This window comes from Perna viridis, chromosome 4 (assembly GCF_037379345.1).
Source record: "Perna viridis isolate PV_CMFRI_1.1 ecotype Kerala chromosome 4, ASM3737934v1, whole genome shotgun sequence".
Lineage (NCBI taxonomy): Eukaryota > Metazoa > Mollusca > Bivalvia > Mytilida > Mytilidae > Perna > Perna viridis.
Genome location: NC_142448.1, coordinates 26,390,891 through 26,405,513, shown reverse-complemented (window position 1 = coordinate 26,405,513; position 14,623 = coordinate 26,390,891). Strand labels below are relative to the sequence as shown.

Here is a 14,623-nt window from a genome sequence, read left to right as displayed (position 1 = left end):
ACATCTGCCACGCCCCCACCTGAATCCACCCTTGGTATTTAATGTGATGTTGCCTGCTCTCCAAATGTTTATCATCATTCTTAACGTTGTTTTCTACCTTAAAGTTTGATGTATAATGATGGAAATTTATTATTAAGGGTTTAAGTGTTTAGAAATGCGCTAAAATAGGTTCACCTTTGATATTGTTTGAAAATGAGTCTAAAATGACCATGATTAGTAGAATGTCCGGAAAAAAAGTACACTATAAATGCGTCTTATTACAGCATGTAACACACTTTTGAAAATTAAACATAAGCCTTTAACTGAGAAACGATGCAGTCGTGCAGGTTATACGTTTTTCATATTGAATAGAATATAACAATATTAACACAGTGCAATTTAAATTTGCAAAACACTCATTTGCAAATCTTGCGCCGCTTTTTATTTAGTCAACTTGGTCATGTGGGTAACCAATGTGTCAGGCTTTACATGGGATTTCATAAAATATTTATCTTTTGCTGATATGTCTTTAAATAATAAAGTTATTGCAATTTCAAATTCATGGGATTTTTTTTTGCAATATGCCATGGGATTTTCACAAAATCCCATGGGATAAATTTTGCTCCCATGGGATTTTTTTTGTCCCATGGGATTTTTTTCTCCCATGGGATATTTTCTGTCCCATGGGATTTTTTTTCTCCCATGGGATTTTTTTTTCTGCTGAAGAACAATAAAATGCAATAATTTTAATTCTTTCAAAAGTTCAACAATAAGAATTCAAAGGCATTCATAAAAAAATGCCAGTTTGTTTTAAAAGTTTATTTGTACATGCTCACATGAAATAATCTTCATGCAATTAATAAAAACTGCACCATAAAGCCGTTCCAAATCATTTAACTGTTTTCTTTTCTACTACTAATTTGAAAAAAGGCATGTTATCAATGCTATAACAATGACAATTGCAAAGTATATGCTGTTGATTTGGGAACAAATTCTGAACGTGGATTTTAGTTCGATATGTAAATGATTAAGAATGGGCATCAAGTGATGCAATACAAATACAACTTGAAGTATGTTTGTATTGCAGATAAACGTCTCTATTTAAAAAGTAATCAAAATATACATATTTATATTCCAACTTGGAATATATTTAAGATGTAATGTTGAGTAATTGACTTAAAAACATAAATCTTTCATAGAAGTGATTATCAATTTCAGAGAGTGATTCCTGAGATATTTTCAATAATGTCAAATATTTACAAAGGAAGATACATGTAATATACAAATGTAAAAAACTGTACAAAGATATTTTGTTTATTATGAAAAACTGTTGTTTTGGATTGCTGTCTTAACATGAAAAAAAATTTAAAACTATTATAATGTTTTTCAACAGATATCATATTTACTTTCAGTAATATATGAACATATGGCAAACTAAATTGACAAATAGTTCCACTAGATGAATTTCACAGTGTGTGAATGAACAACTGACTTCCTGTCTGTGTAAGCCACTAACAAATAGTTCATAAGAAATTAATAACAATCTATTTTAAACAACTTGTCATCAAAATAAAGTGAAACCTGTGTTTACTGGCCCATTATGTATTGAGAGATGAGATGAGTTTGATGTTAGAATACTTAGCTCACTAATTTAAACCAGAAGCTGGCAAAACTATGACTCCATATTTTGTTTAATTTGAATTGTATCAGAAAAATCCTGAAAAATACTGAAACACTTGTATGAACAAAAGGGGAAGTTTGATTTACACAACTTTTAGGTTAATGGGGTTGGCTGTAGACAGGTATCACTATACTTGTATATTAGTCTTAAAGTAACAATAAATTGCATAATACAAAAGTTTGATTTATAGATTGAGTCATTCAACAATGGTACATGTCTAAATTTGCTGACAATACACAGTGGAGAATTTATTGTTCATTTAACGTCCTCTTTTCTTGCTGATTTTGATGGTGGACACTTTCCAACATTTCTTCATGTGTCTCTCGATGACATCCAATGCATCTGGATCCATAGTGGAAGTCCTCTTTTGAGGAATCTAAATGAAAATAATAAGAAATCGATGTCAAAATAGAAACCCAAATAGAGGTCAACCAAAGAACCCTAGAACAATTAAAAATTTTAAAACTGACAAAAAATTTTCAATAGATTCAGAATAACTTTTTGTGCAACTTTATAAAACTAGAGACTAAAAAAAGAAATGCCTCCTGAACTGCTCTTCGACTGCTTTTCAACCATTTGGGAAATTATGTCATACTTGTAAAACGACATCATAAATATTAAGAAAAGCTTAAATAAAAGAAATTGTTAAAGCTGAGCTTTATAAGTTTCACTGATGTGCCAGCTCTGGAGAAAAACATTGTTTTCATTTAATCTTCTAAAAATTATCATACATGAAATAAAGTGAATTAACATTAACATGTGTTAAAGTGTATGTCAAGTTATATCAAACCTTGAATTTTTGGAAGAGGTCTACTCTTGGAATAGTTGGTATTGCCACTTCTCCTTCAAAAGACTTGAGGTAGTTGACCCACCAGGTGTGGCTTTCTGGAGAGACTCTGCCAGTACTCTTCCATTTCATCAAGTCATTTGACATCTTCTTCAGTGTTATGTTAAATTCTTCTCTTCCCTCTGACCAAACTGCTGGAGGTAAGATATCTGGTACCATAAAAGTGATATCTACCTGTCTTGGTATTTCTCTGGACAGCGGCCAGTTCTTGTATTTCAAAAAAATTCTGTCGTTGGACTTCTTGAAGACAAACATATGCTTGTCCATAATGTCTTTAAAATAAAAGTCTGCCATGTCAGAGAGGGCCCGGAAATCATACACAGAGTACAAATGAGTTACATTTGGTGTTGGCTCTACTGAAGTTTTTATAATATTTTGTAGGTCAGTCAGAGTAACTGCAGACTGCTGGTTGCATTTGACTGATATTCTGCTAAAGAATTGATCAACATCTTCATGGGTGTGGCCTACCATCAAGAAGCTGAATTTTATCTGTAAATTAAAATACAATCTTTAGATCTCATAATTTTATATCTGAAAGAAATGCAGCTATATAACATGCTATAACATAGTTTATTGTCAAAAGTACCTATCACTAAAACCTGAAAACTGTTTGACAGATTGCAGTCAGGTTTAGCATTCATATCAAATAAACTATCATCAGAGATAAGTAACACTCATCTCACATGATCACAATTATTCAAAATTTCAACAGACCGTGACTACTAGGGCATATGCCTGAATCAGAAATAGGAATGTAATGTAGTTACACTAATGTACCGGTACATTTCAGTATATACTTAATATCATTGACCAAGATCAAGATGTTCATGTTCAATTGACCTGATCTGTAAACTTAACATTGAAATTTTTTTAGAATGTTTTGTAGTCAATAGACTGTATCTGGTGCTAATGCAACTGCATACAAAATGTGATTGACATATCACACATGGTTCGTATTTTATCAAAAACTTAACATCAACATCTTAACATAGATGCATACAACAGAAAAGCTATATCCAACTTTCTCCTTTCACGAATTTTGTTGCTCTATGTTATTTATCTAAAGGTAAAGTTAGACCTAATTCAAAGTAAGAAACATCATTTCCTTTCCTTTCCTGTTGCTGTAATTATAAATGGTTTATTATTAATTACCTTTCTAACAATATCTGCCTTGACTAGCATGGCCAAGAACATCAAGACAAAGTTGTTCTTGTTGTCTTTACCAGCATTGTCTGCTTGAATGTACAATGTAGGTGGTAGACCTCCACCATTGGCCTACAACAAACAGAAAATTTGTAAGCTTAAAATGACATGAATAATGGCCTTTTCTCAACAGAAATTGTATTTATCTGCTACTTTCATTTTTTTTTCTAAACTATAAAACAAGGATTTTGTTCCTCACAAATCATTTAAAAATATTACAAATAACTAGAACAAAATCAATTCTACAAACAGACAACTGTGAATGTCTTACCAAGAAAAGAAATTTTACACATGGTACAGCCTACCAATATAAATCGATATGCAAAATATCAAATAGTACCAGTAAATGTTGATGATATTTTCCTGATACATTCATGAAAGCAGTTGATATGTAACCAAGCAAAAATAAAATGTTGTACACGATAGAGAGTTACAACCTATCAAGCTGAACATGCAGCATGTGTTGATAACAGTGTTGAATGATCTACTATTCTATAATTTGTGTCAGTGGGCAGTATGATATTTATCATTTGTAATTTCTATTTCATAGAACTTCAGTTGAATTTCATTAAAGACTAATGGTACAATTTATGCAGTTAATAGGCAAATAAATATAACAGTTAATTTGTTACCAGAAACCAATTACTGACAAAATTGCTATGTTTTGTTGTCAATTACCTTAGCTATATCATCAAGGCATGCCATCATGCAATTCAAGGTAATATTGCAGTTGGAGGGAAACTGGTCAGTCCATGTAAATGCATAAGTCTTTTTCAAGTTGTGACTGAGAACCCCTGTTACATGGTGGTGTAGCGTTGTAAGTTTGTTGTAATTCTACAAGAAAAAAAAACATGTAAAAGGTTATCTCATTCCACTTAAACATTTCGTTGGAGCATGAATATCATATTAACTCAGAAGCACAATAGGAGGCAGTGCAACACTACTTAAATCACAAGGGTTCTGTACAAAAGATAAGCACAGATAATGAAAGTTTTAGAAACCAAAGTTCGAAGTTTTAAGCAGACATTTTGTAAGCCTATAAGACTAAGTTTAAAAACATATATATATATGATTTAATTCATGCATGTAATAGCTGTATGAATATTCATGGATTTGATGATAAACACAAGTTTAATGGGTTTTAACCTATCGTTAAACAAGAATTTTCACTTTACTTTCAACTTGGTTATACATTGCTCAACCACATTTCAAATCCCATGGGAGAAAAAAAATCCCATGGGACAGAAAATATCCCATGGGAGCAAAATTTATCCCATGGGATTTTGTGAAAATCCCATGGGATAAAAAAATCCCATGAATTTGAAATTGCAATAACTTTATTATTTAAAGACATATCAGCAAAAGATAAATATTTTATGAAATCCCATGTAAAGCCTGACACATCGGTTACCCACATGACCAAGTTGACTAAATAAAAAGCGGCGCAAGATTTGCAAAATTAAATTGCACTGTGTTTATTGATTACGCATCACAATTTTATTCTTAACTTGTGTTTGGGAGAAACGCATTAACCCGGATGGTATACTACGACTTATGGACATTATCAGTTTTGTTACTAGAATAAATAATGCAGAGGAATATAAATTCTCTTTAAGTATTGAGTGGTTTAAATAGATGGTAGGTTCTCAACACGCGAGCTTCGGCGAACATGTTAAAATCTAAATTCTACTATAGATTTTAGAGAAATAGTTTAAATCAAAAGTATGTATGATGAAGAAGAATCGGTTTCTACCATGAAAACTTTAGAAAACTAGAGATACGTTGAATTGCAGGATTTACAAATCTTTTGCAGACAAAAATATAGTTATCGACCGGTGTTTAAAATGTCACGTGCATTAGATTCCTGCTATAGAGTGGCATAAGATATAAATACAAATATCGAAAAAAAACTATTGCCAGTAAAAATTAAATAGAATCAAAAAGTAAACAAAAATTTTACAAAAAAATTCATGTTGGGAGTCGTTAACGGCTTGGCAACTTTGTAATTTATTTCATTTGAGTAATGTTAAAGCTGCATTGGCTGTCAGATTTGTTCAGTTTTGATTCTACTGAATTTTGCTTATTCAATGAAGCAAGTTTGTAGTAATGCAATTGAAGCAATCAATGTCGATAATACCTACAGAATATTATGAAAACAACGATTTATTTAACCAGAGAAGATCGATAGCTTTGATTAAATTAATTTTCGCCATTACTTCCGAAGATTGCCGACAGGAAATTCACCTGGGTTAAAATACTTTAACCTTGGTAAAAAATAACAATAACGGATACACAGGTAAGCACGTGTCTTGTTGTCAAGTTATTACTTTGTTATACCAAGTATTTGTTAATTATAATTTGTCAAAGACATGAAGAGTTGTCGTTGAGTCAATGACTATTGATTTTCATTTAAATGAAAGTCTATGATACAAACTTGTAGAACATAAGTTGTACAGTTACTTGATAATAGAGTAACACAAACAAAACCTTACAAGAATCTGTTATTTGTGTATACAGTACCCCATATTTTATTTTTGAGAACAAAAATAAATTCACGTACAAGGTCAAGGAAACTCCAATGAAACAAATATTGCTGAATAGTTGACCAAGAGCAATCAAACAATATTTAATATGTACCATGGTATTGTACATGTATAAGTCATATGAGAACATTTTATTCATAATTTGAGGTAAACTACATGAATTATATGATTTGGAAATTAATCTAAACATTAACATATACATTTGTATGACCTTATATAATACACAATTTTCAATTTTTTAAGAAGTTTATAGTGCTATATTTTTTTTTACTTTGTTAATAGATCCATAAATACAATATGTTGACTTACATTGTATATCTGTAACTAAGGATAAGGAACTAGTTTTGTCAGTTACCAGATTTCTTTTGCACAGTATGTTGTCATGAACATGTACAATTATACCATAGTCATGACAGTATGATAAAAGTCTATCCATGTTGATTTTCAGTATCTCTTTCCATATTAAAGGAAACATGTGTTGATATTTTCCAGAAAATTTTGGATGCAGCCATCATGTTCACTTACCAATGATACAAGTTACTAGACAAGTCATACATAACAGGAAGCTCGGTTCAAATGAAGTATGATAATAGATTGTGTAGGTATTTGAGGTTCTGTATACAATACTTTTATGCCTTGGTTTTGGAAAAAAAATTAATATTGATTTGGGGTGTTCCAAACGTAGGAACCATCTCTTTTGTTGGGAAATGTTGTAAGTAATGTGCAAAATTTTAGCAAAAATGAGGAAATTAATAGCTTGGACCCCCCTTCCAAAGTCTTTTGATTGTTCACTATAAACCCTCATTAGACAGTTTATTTTAGAAATGTATTTGTATTATTTCTACATGTGTAATATAGATAGATCCCATATGTGTTTATCGCTTAAAATGTAGCACTACAGTTCCCATGATACTTAAATGAAGGTTGTAACATAGACGTAATATTTTAATATAATGGGATGTTTTGTTTGAAGAAAAAAAAACATCCAATGAGCCATATAATGTAGGGTTTACTTAAATAGAGGTCTACTTCAATACAGGAATCATGAATCACAATAACTTTGAATATGAGTATTATGTATATTTATTTCTGATTTTTATACTTCCAGGTCATCCATGGCATATATATGACTGGAAATAATTCATACATGTAGAATTTAGATGATCTTCAATGCTATTCAAATCTCTGCTTGCACTGTAATGAAAGCTGATATGAAGCTGAAGTTTGAAAATAAATATTTGCAAAATCATATATCATATGCAAATGTACAAGGTTTAAATATGTTGTGCTTCAAAAGTAAAAGTCGCTTTCATACATGTATACAATAACAGACATGTATACTTCTTGACAGTACCATCCAGGAATACAACCTAGAATCCCTTGCACTGCAAGCTGTCACTCTATCAACTGAGCTAAAAAATTACTTCATAGTTTTCTGTAGATTAGGTTGATTATGGTTTTTTGTGAACAGTTTTACTTTATTTGTTTCGGGGGCTTCTCATAGATTGCTTAAATGTACTTGTACCTATAATTTACATTGAATAGATCTGAATTCATGGTTTCCTTGTATAAACTCTACAAGACTCAGCCTGGTAAATTGTGATTTTTTTTGTTCACAAGTTACGAGAGAAGTTGAGGTGAGGATAATCATACCATAAGCTCATGATGCAACTGTTTGATAGAACATCTTATCAAATGATAATTATTAGTCAACTGTGCTTGTAATACCTGTTCATTGATCAGAGGCGGTTAGCATCCCTCCTTTTTATCAGAAAATTAGTCATTTTCATGTGTAAAATTGACGAATCATGGTAAATAATGTCTTAGCATCTGATCACCATCACATTGGCTTGCACCCCTCCTTTTCAATGTGTCTGGAGCCGTCCCTGTTCATTAACCTGTATGTTTTGCTTTAACCGTTTAGCATGAAAAAAGTTGCCTGTTTTGAAACTATTGTAATATTCTCCATAAAAGCAATAAAAAATATATAAAAAAGCCATACAATGCTTAGGTAACAAACCATGTTGTACTCCATCAATGCTAGAGGTTGTCTGGCAAGCTTTTTTCTGACTTGGTGCCATCCTTGGGTATAGAGGAACGGAATTCTAACCTCTTACGTTGTAGGAGTAACAGGGATGGATCCAGGATTTTAGACAGGGGGCGTACAGTAAAAATTTTGCCGAGCGAGGCAAGGCGACAAAAATTTTGAGGTTAAATTTTTGAAATATTCTAGAATGGGTGCAATGTAGATATCTTTTGTTGTAAAATTAGCAAGAAATTTAAAGTTCCAACTTAAAACCGCCCAAATATACCCCTGACAATGCATGCTTTGCAAATTTTAGGTGGGCGCACGTCCCCCCCCACCCCCACTTGAATACACCTCCGAGTAACCATATTGATTTTTATGAGTTGGGTCGGGGCTAGGATCACATTTAAAATAGAAAGGCAGGACAGTGATTCAAGATTCAAGATTCTTTATTTCACTCAGACACAAGTTATGTGTAACATGAGGCAAATACAAATACAATTAATGAAAATGGCAAGGTAGACAGATATACAAAAATTACATAAAATATATGCATTAAATTACAATATAGCTGACAGTTTTTAGACAAACATGGAAATTTTAGATAACAAAGTTGTATGATAATTTGAAAACATACCCTTGAACTTGTATATTGATGGGTGGGATGAAAAATACTTTGGTACATATAGCTTCCTAAGATTTACAACAATAGAATTTTTACATACAAATAAATAATGAAACTCATCTCCTAATAATTCTTCGTTGCATAAGCTACATATTCGTTTAAGTCTAGGTATATTGTGCCATCGTCCTGTTTCTATAGGAAATTTTATATTGGATGATTTAAATTTGGTTATCCAGATTCGGGATTTCTCGGGTAAACGAAGTTAGTAAGTTTCAAGAACAAAGTTTTGCTTAAATAACTCATAGAAAGATCCTCTATTGGAGTTATTAATGTCACTATGCCATTTTTGAACGAATTGATCTTGCAATATCTGCTTAATTAGTTGTTTGTATAAAGAAAAATCTATAAATTGTTGATCGGTGAATATATAGCTTAATCCACATGAATCAAATATTGACTTCAGGAACGAGATCCACTTAAAATTACAAACATTATCAAAATGTAAATTAAACATAAGTTTAAATACAATACAACTTAGTTTATTTTCGTTTTTGAGGAGGCGAGAGTAAAATGACACCATCCTTAGCTTTATATCTATGTCTAAAGGGAATCGCCCAAGTTCTCCATACACCATGAAGTTCGGCGTACTTTTTCTAACATTAAGAATGCGCTTGCAAAATTTCAAGTGAACCTTTTCTATGGAATTTGTGTTTTCGAATCCCCAAATTTCAGATCCATATAATAAAATAGGAGCAATCATAAAATCAAAAAGCTTTAATTGAATGTCGATAGGTAAATTCAAGTTTCGAATTTTAGTGTAAACGGCAAATAATGCCTTTTCAGCTTGTTCAACCAATTTACTTTTGGCATCAGTGAATGAGCCGTTATACTTAAGCAATAATCCTAAATAATTATAACTGTCGACAATTTCAAGTGATGCATCATTAAGTTTAAACTCTGGCAGTTGCCGTGGTTTGCGTTTGCAAAATATCATAACTTTAGTCTTGTTAGTATTAACCGATAATTTCCATGTATCACAATATGCCGAAAATATGTCTAACGATTTCTGCATATTGTCGCTCGTTTCTGCAAAAACAACAGTATCATCCGCATACAACAGTGCAAAAATCTCTAAATATATCTGCAGGGCATCATGAGATTTATCTAGAATAAAGTCTAATGGTCGACCATCAGCATTCCTAAAGAATTCTTCCAAGTCGTTCAGGAAAATAGAGAAAAGGAAAGGCGACAAGTTTTCTCCTTGACGGACTCCTATCAAACAAGGAAAGAATTCTGAACGATCGTTTCGGTATTGAACGCATGATCTAATATTGTTATACATATTAAAAACGACATCAAAACATTTACCACTAATATTACTACGCCTAAGTTTAGTCCATAGTCCGGTGCGCCAAACCGTATCAAAAGCCTTTCTAAAATCTATAAAGGTACAGAAGAGCTTTTTTCCGCTTGATAGATATAATGAAATCAAAGCATATAAGACAAATATGTTATCAGCAGTTGAATGGCCTTTCCTGAATCCAGCTTGATTCTTTGAAATCAGACTTATCTCATTTGAAAGATCTGTTAGTCTTTCATTTATAATGGAAGTAAATAACTTACCCAGACAACTAATAAGTGTGATAGCTCTGTAATTATCAGGGTCGTTTACATCCCACTTATTCTTATATATTGGTTTAATAATTCCAACAAGCCAGTTCTCCGGTACAATTCCGCTGTCTAATATAACATTGAATAATTTACAAAATGTACCAATATGATCTACGGGTATATTTTTCAAGTATTCATTAATAATTTCATCTATACCGGGTGCTTTGTTATTTTTTAAGATTTGAGATTGCTCTCAAGACTTCGTTTTCACAGATCGGAGCATTGAGAATATTATTAGCTACCTCTTGATCAGAGGCCGAAAGATTAATATCCTCATCATCTAAATCGAACGATGCATCATTTGATTCATCGGCATTTAAATTCTTGAAATAATCATAAAGAACGTCAAGAGGAATAGCTGGTGAATCTTTTCTATAATTATTAAATCGATTCAACAATTTCCAAAAATTTTTCGGATCTGTAGAATTAAATTTTCGCAATTCATTTGCACATTTATCCTGGTATTGAGCAAAACTCACATTTAACTGTTTATAGTTTCGCGCTGCTCTTTGCAAGCGAGTTTGAACATTTTTACTCTTATTTGTATTGTATTCTTTCTTCGTGCTATGAAAAACATTGCGTTTTTCTTTACATTTCTTGTCGAACCAAGGTTTATCTCCTTGTTCAGCTTTATACTTATGATTTGCAGATTTATCACCACCCATAACATTCTTACCATTATAAGTAAGAATATTTACCAATTCATTTACTAGTTCATTTACCTTTTCATCAGTTATTTCGTTAGATTGTAAAAGTTTATCTAACTTAACATCAATATCACAAAGTGGATCAGTAATAGCATGCCGGAATTGTTCCGACTTTTCAGGGGCCCATATCACACGTGTAGATGAATGAAGTGTATCTTTTATGTTGGGATTTAATTTTTCTTTGGTGAATGACAAGGTAAATTTTATTCTATTGTGTACATCTGATATCATAGGGTCAAAATCTAATACACAGAATTCTTCAGTACATAATCAATCAAACTAATATTTTTACATGTAGTTTTTCCAATATCTCTATCTTCGGAAACTCTACCATTTGCTGTATACAAAGATAATCGTTTACACATTTCAATCAATTTATGACCATAATTGTTACACCGACCAACATCTTGAGTTGATCTATTAAGAGATATATTATTCTCTTGTAGTATTTTATATGAATACATATTATCAATGATATCATCATCAAATTCATTAAGTAAGTTAAGGTTTTGAAAAAGCGCATCATCAGGGATTACAAAATCATCTGCTTTTCCTGATCTTGCATTAAAATCACCAAAAAGGGAAATATTGTTCAAATTATGTGAAAATGAAATTAATTCTGATTCTAATTTCTCAAATGCAGAATGGCATGCATATTTTGAGTTTTCTGGCGGTATATACACACAACCGTATAACAATCTTTGTGGAAGACCTGTATAATCTGGCAAAATTTCAAACCACTGTACTAGTTCAGATTCTGTTTTTATAAAATTAATATATTTCGAAAATTCTTTTTTATACATAACAATAATACCACCGGACTTTCGTTTGACATTTTTCCTATTTTTAGTAACGTATTCGTAACCTTGTGGTACATCAAGAACATCAAATTTATCTAGTTTTGTTTCTAAAAAATATATAATATCATACTCTTGAATTAGTTCAATAAAGTCAACATTTAGAAGCTTTGATTTTAATCCATTAGCGAATGTCACTCTCAATTTGTTTACCTGTCGTTGTGTATTGGGTCGTGATCGTTCATGTGTGTCTGATGTGATGTCCTAGTTCATATCTGGAATGTGAGGTGTTTCACGGGGTTTCGGAACGTACGGCTGACCGTCTACAATAAGGGTATCATACACTATTTTTGCATTTCGCTTGAGCCTTTGAAATTCTTTTAGTTAGGTATCAGTGCTTTCCGGCGCTCGCTAATCTCAACTGGATACTGTTGGAAAACAGAATATCTTGGGCTATTTTTAAGTTTTTCATTTGCTTCTCCAAGAACTTTCTGGTGATCATCATATTTTGTAAATCTTGCGATTATACTACGATGCTTTCCGTCACGCCGTGGCTTTAATATATGGACGTTTTGGAATTCAATTGTGTTTGCACCTTCAATTTTCAGTTCTTGATTAATAAATTCTTTTACTAAATTTTCTGTTTCTTCTCTAGTTTCACCTGTATTTTCAGGTAAGCCAGTAAAAATTAGATTGTACTTCATAGAATGGGTCAGAAGTTTCAGATATTGTTCATGTAATTCTCTATTTTGATTTTCCAGTACCCTATTTTGTTCCTCAAGATATTTCATTCTATCCTCTATAACATAATGATGCCTTTCCTCATTTGCCAAGGTTCTTGAATGCTGGTCTTGAAGTGTTTTTATATCATTGATTTTTTTTTCATTGAGTTTATATTAGCTTCAACAGTTTGTAGTTAAGTATGTATTTCTTCCAGCATATCAAGTTTTTGAAGTTTATTTTGAATCATATTGTTGGTTGTGTTTACATTTTCAAGTCTATTATTCATAATATTCATGTTTTGTATGATGACCTGTAGTGCCATATCTGTGTTTGATGTAACTATAGGCTCTGTGTTTGCCTTGGATGTTGGATACTATGGGTTGTTGTATTGGTGTACTAGACTGTGGCTGGGTAGGGTACATGGGTGGTGGTGGGAGTGGAGACCTGAATCCAATTTGTGAAGTATTTTCTGGAATTTGCATTATAGATGGCTCTATGTATGAACGTTGAGGGCCATTCGTACCATATATACTCTGATTTGCTTGTGTTATGACTTGGGATAAGTCCATATTGGGTAAACTTGGTATCGTTGTGGTCGCCGCCATGTTTTCGTTTTTGTTTACAATTTTCTCGGGTGGGGTAAGTCCTGATTTAGACGAGTTACTCCTACTTCTTTTCTTTTTACCCATTTAATATTTTAGCGAATTGTCCATGAAACATCTTCAACAACACAGAGTCACTTAAACCTTGTGCCCCCAGGTATAATTACACTTTTTCGTAGAGCTATCGTGAGTACGTCTTGTCTACCCCGCCATTTTCCAGAAAAACAATGATATATGACTTTATATAAATACAAAGATGCAATAGGCGGAAAAAATAGGTTCTGGTTTGAATATTACATAAAAAGATCCAGAACACAAAATTTGACTCAAATGGATATAGGAATTTATCATTATTTACCTGGGTGGGGGACTGGTCCTTTTGGAGTCATATTAAACTTTCTTGACCCCCCATGATATTTTCTTATTCCCCTTATTTTTTTTTAAATGTGATACCCCCTCTATTAAACACGCGTATGGATTTTTCATATAACAACTCCTACGTTATGCCAGAGCTTGCCGAAACTACGCTGACTTTTTGTATCGCGCTAGAATTCTAACTTCTGGAACAGGGTTATGTTGCTACAAGATTGAAGTCATCACTACAGAAGTTTTATGTTATGGTCGTCATCATGAAATCGTGGATGGCTACGGTGAATCCATCTGCGACATGAAAACTGATTTGTTCAACGTGTCATAGTTTTCCTTTCCTCTTTCGTCTACCCCTGGCTTGACTTTTTATGTGCAACTCGGCGGGTGTTTCTAGAAAAGCAGAGGATGCTTACCCTACCGGCGCACCTCTGGTCCATGCTCCAAGTTTTTAGCGGAGTCATAGTTGCTCCTTTGCTGTTGTTACTTTGTATGTTTGATTTTAGTTACTTCATGTTCTTTGTATGTCTATTTTCCATATCTGGTCTTTGTCCTTGGATAACATTCTTCTTATTACCGTTATAACCTTGGTTCCTTTGATTACTCTTTGAAGCAGTAGCAGTTGAGATGTTAAAGAATTCTTACAATAAAAAATTCAAGTCTTCAATTCCAAAACTTAATACTTTGGAAAAGTCTGATCAAAATCAAGCAGAATCAAACACAGCTCTTGAGATTCAAGATATTGATAAGGAAATTGAATCGCCAGCAGATAGGTCGGACCAGTTTGATTTCATAACTGTAAATGATTTAGGTCCTGATGGTTATGTTGATGTGTGAACTTGATTTTACCAGA

At 32.4% G+C, this 14,623-nt stretch overlaps 1 protein-coding gene across 1 annotated transcript; it reads right to left on the bottom strand.

Moving 5' to 3' along the window:
* Positions 1 to 789: 789 nt before the first annotated feature.
* Positions 790 to 13,407, bottom strand: LOC148619510 (uncharacterized). The gene is made up of 7 exons (XM_088577044.1): positions 13,113 to 13,407; positions 12,097 to 12,189; positions 10,755 to 11,524; positions 4,389 to 4,544; positions 3,660 to 3,782; positions 2,451 to 2,996; positions 790 to 2,036 (listed from the first exon to the last, which is right to left on the bottom strand). The coding sequence occupies exons 1-7, from the start codon at positions 13,405 to 13,407 to the stop codon at positions 1,920 to 1,922; spliced, it is 2,100 nt and encodes a 699-aa protein (XP_088433170.1). The 3' UTR covers positions 790 to 1,919.
* Between the last annotated feature and the right edge of the window lie 1,216 nt (positions 13,408 to 14,623).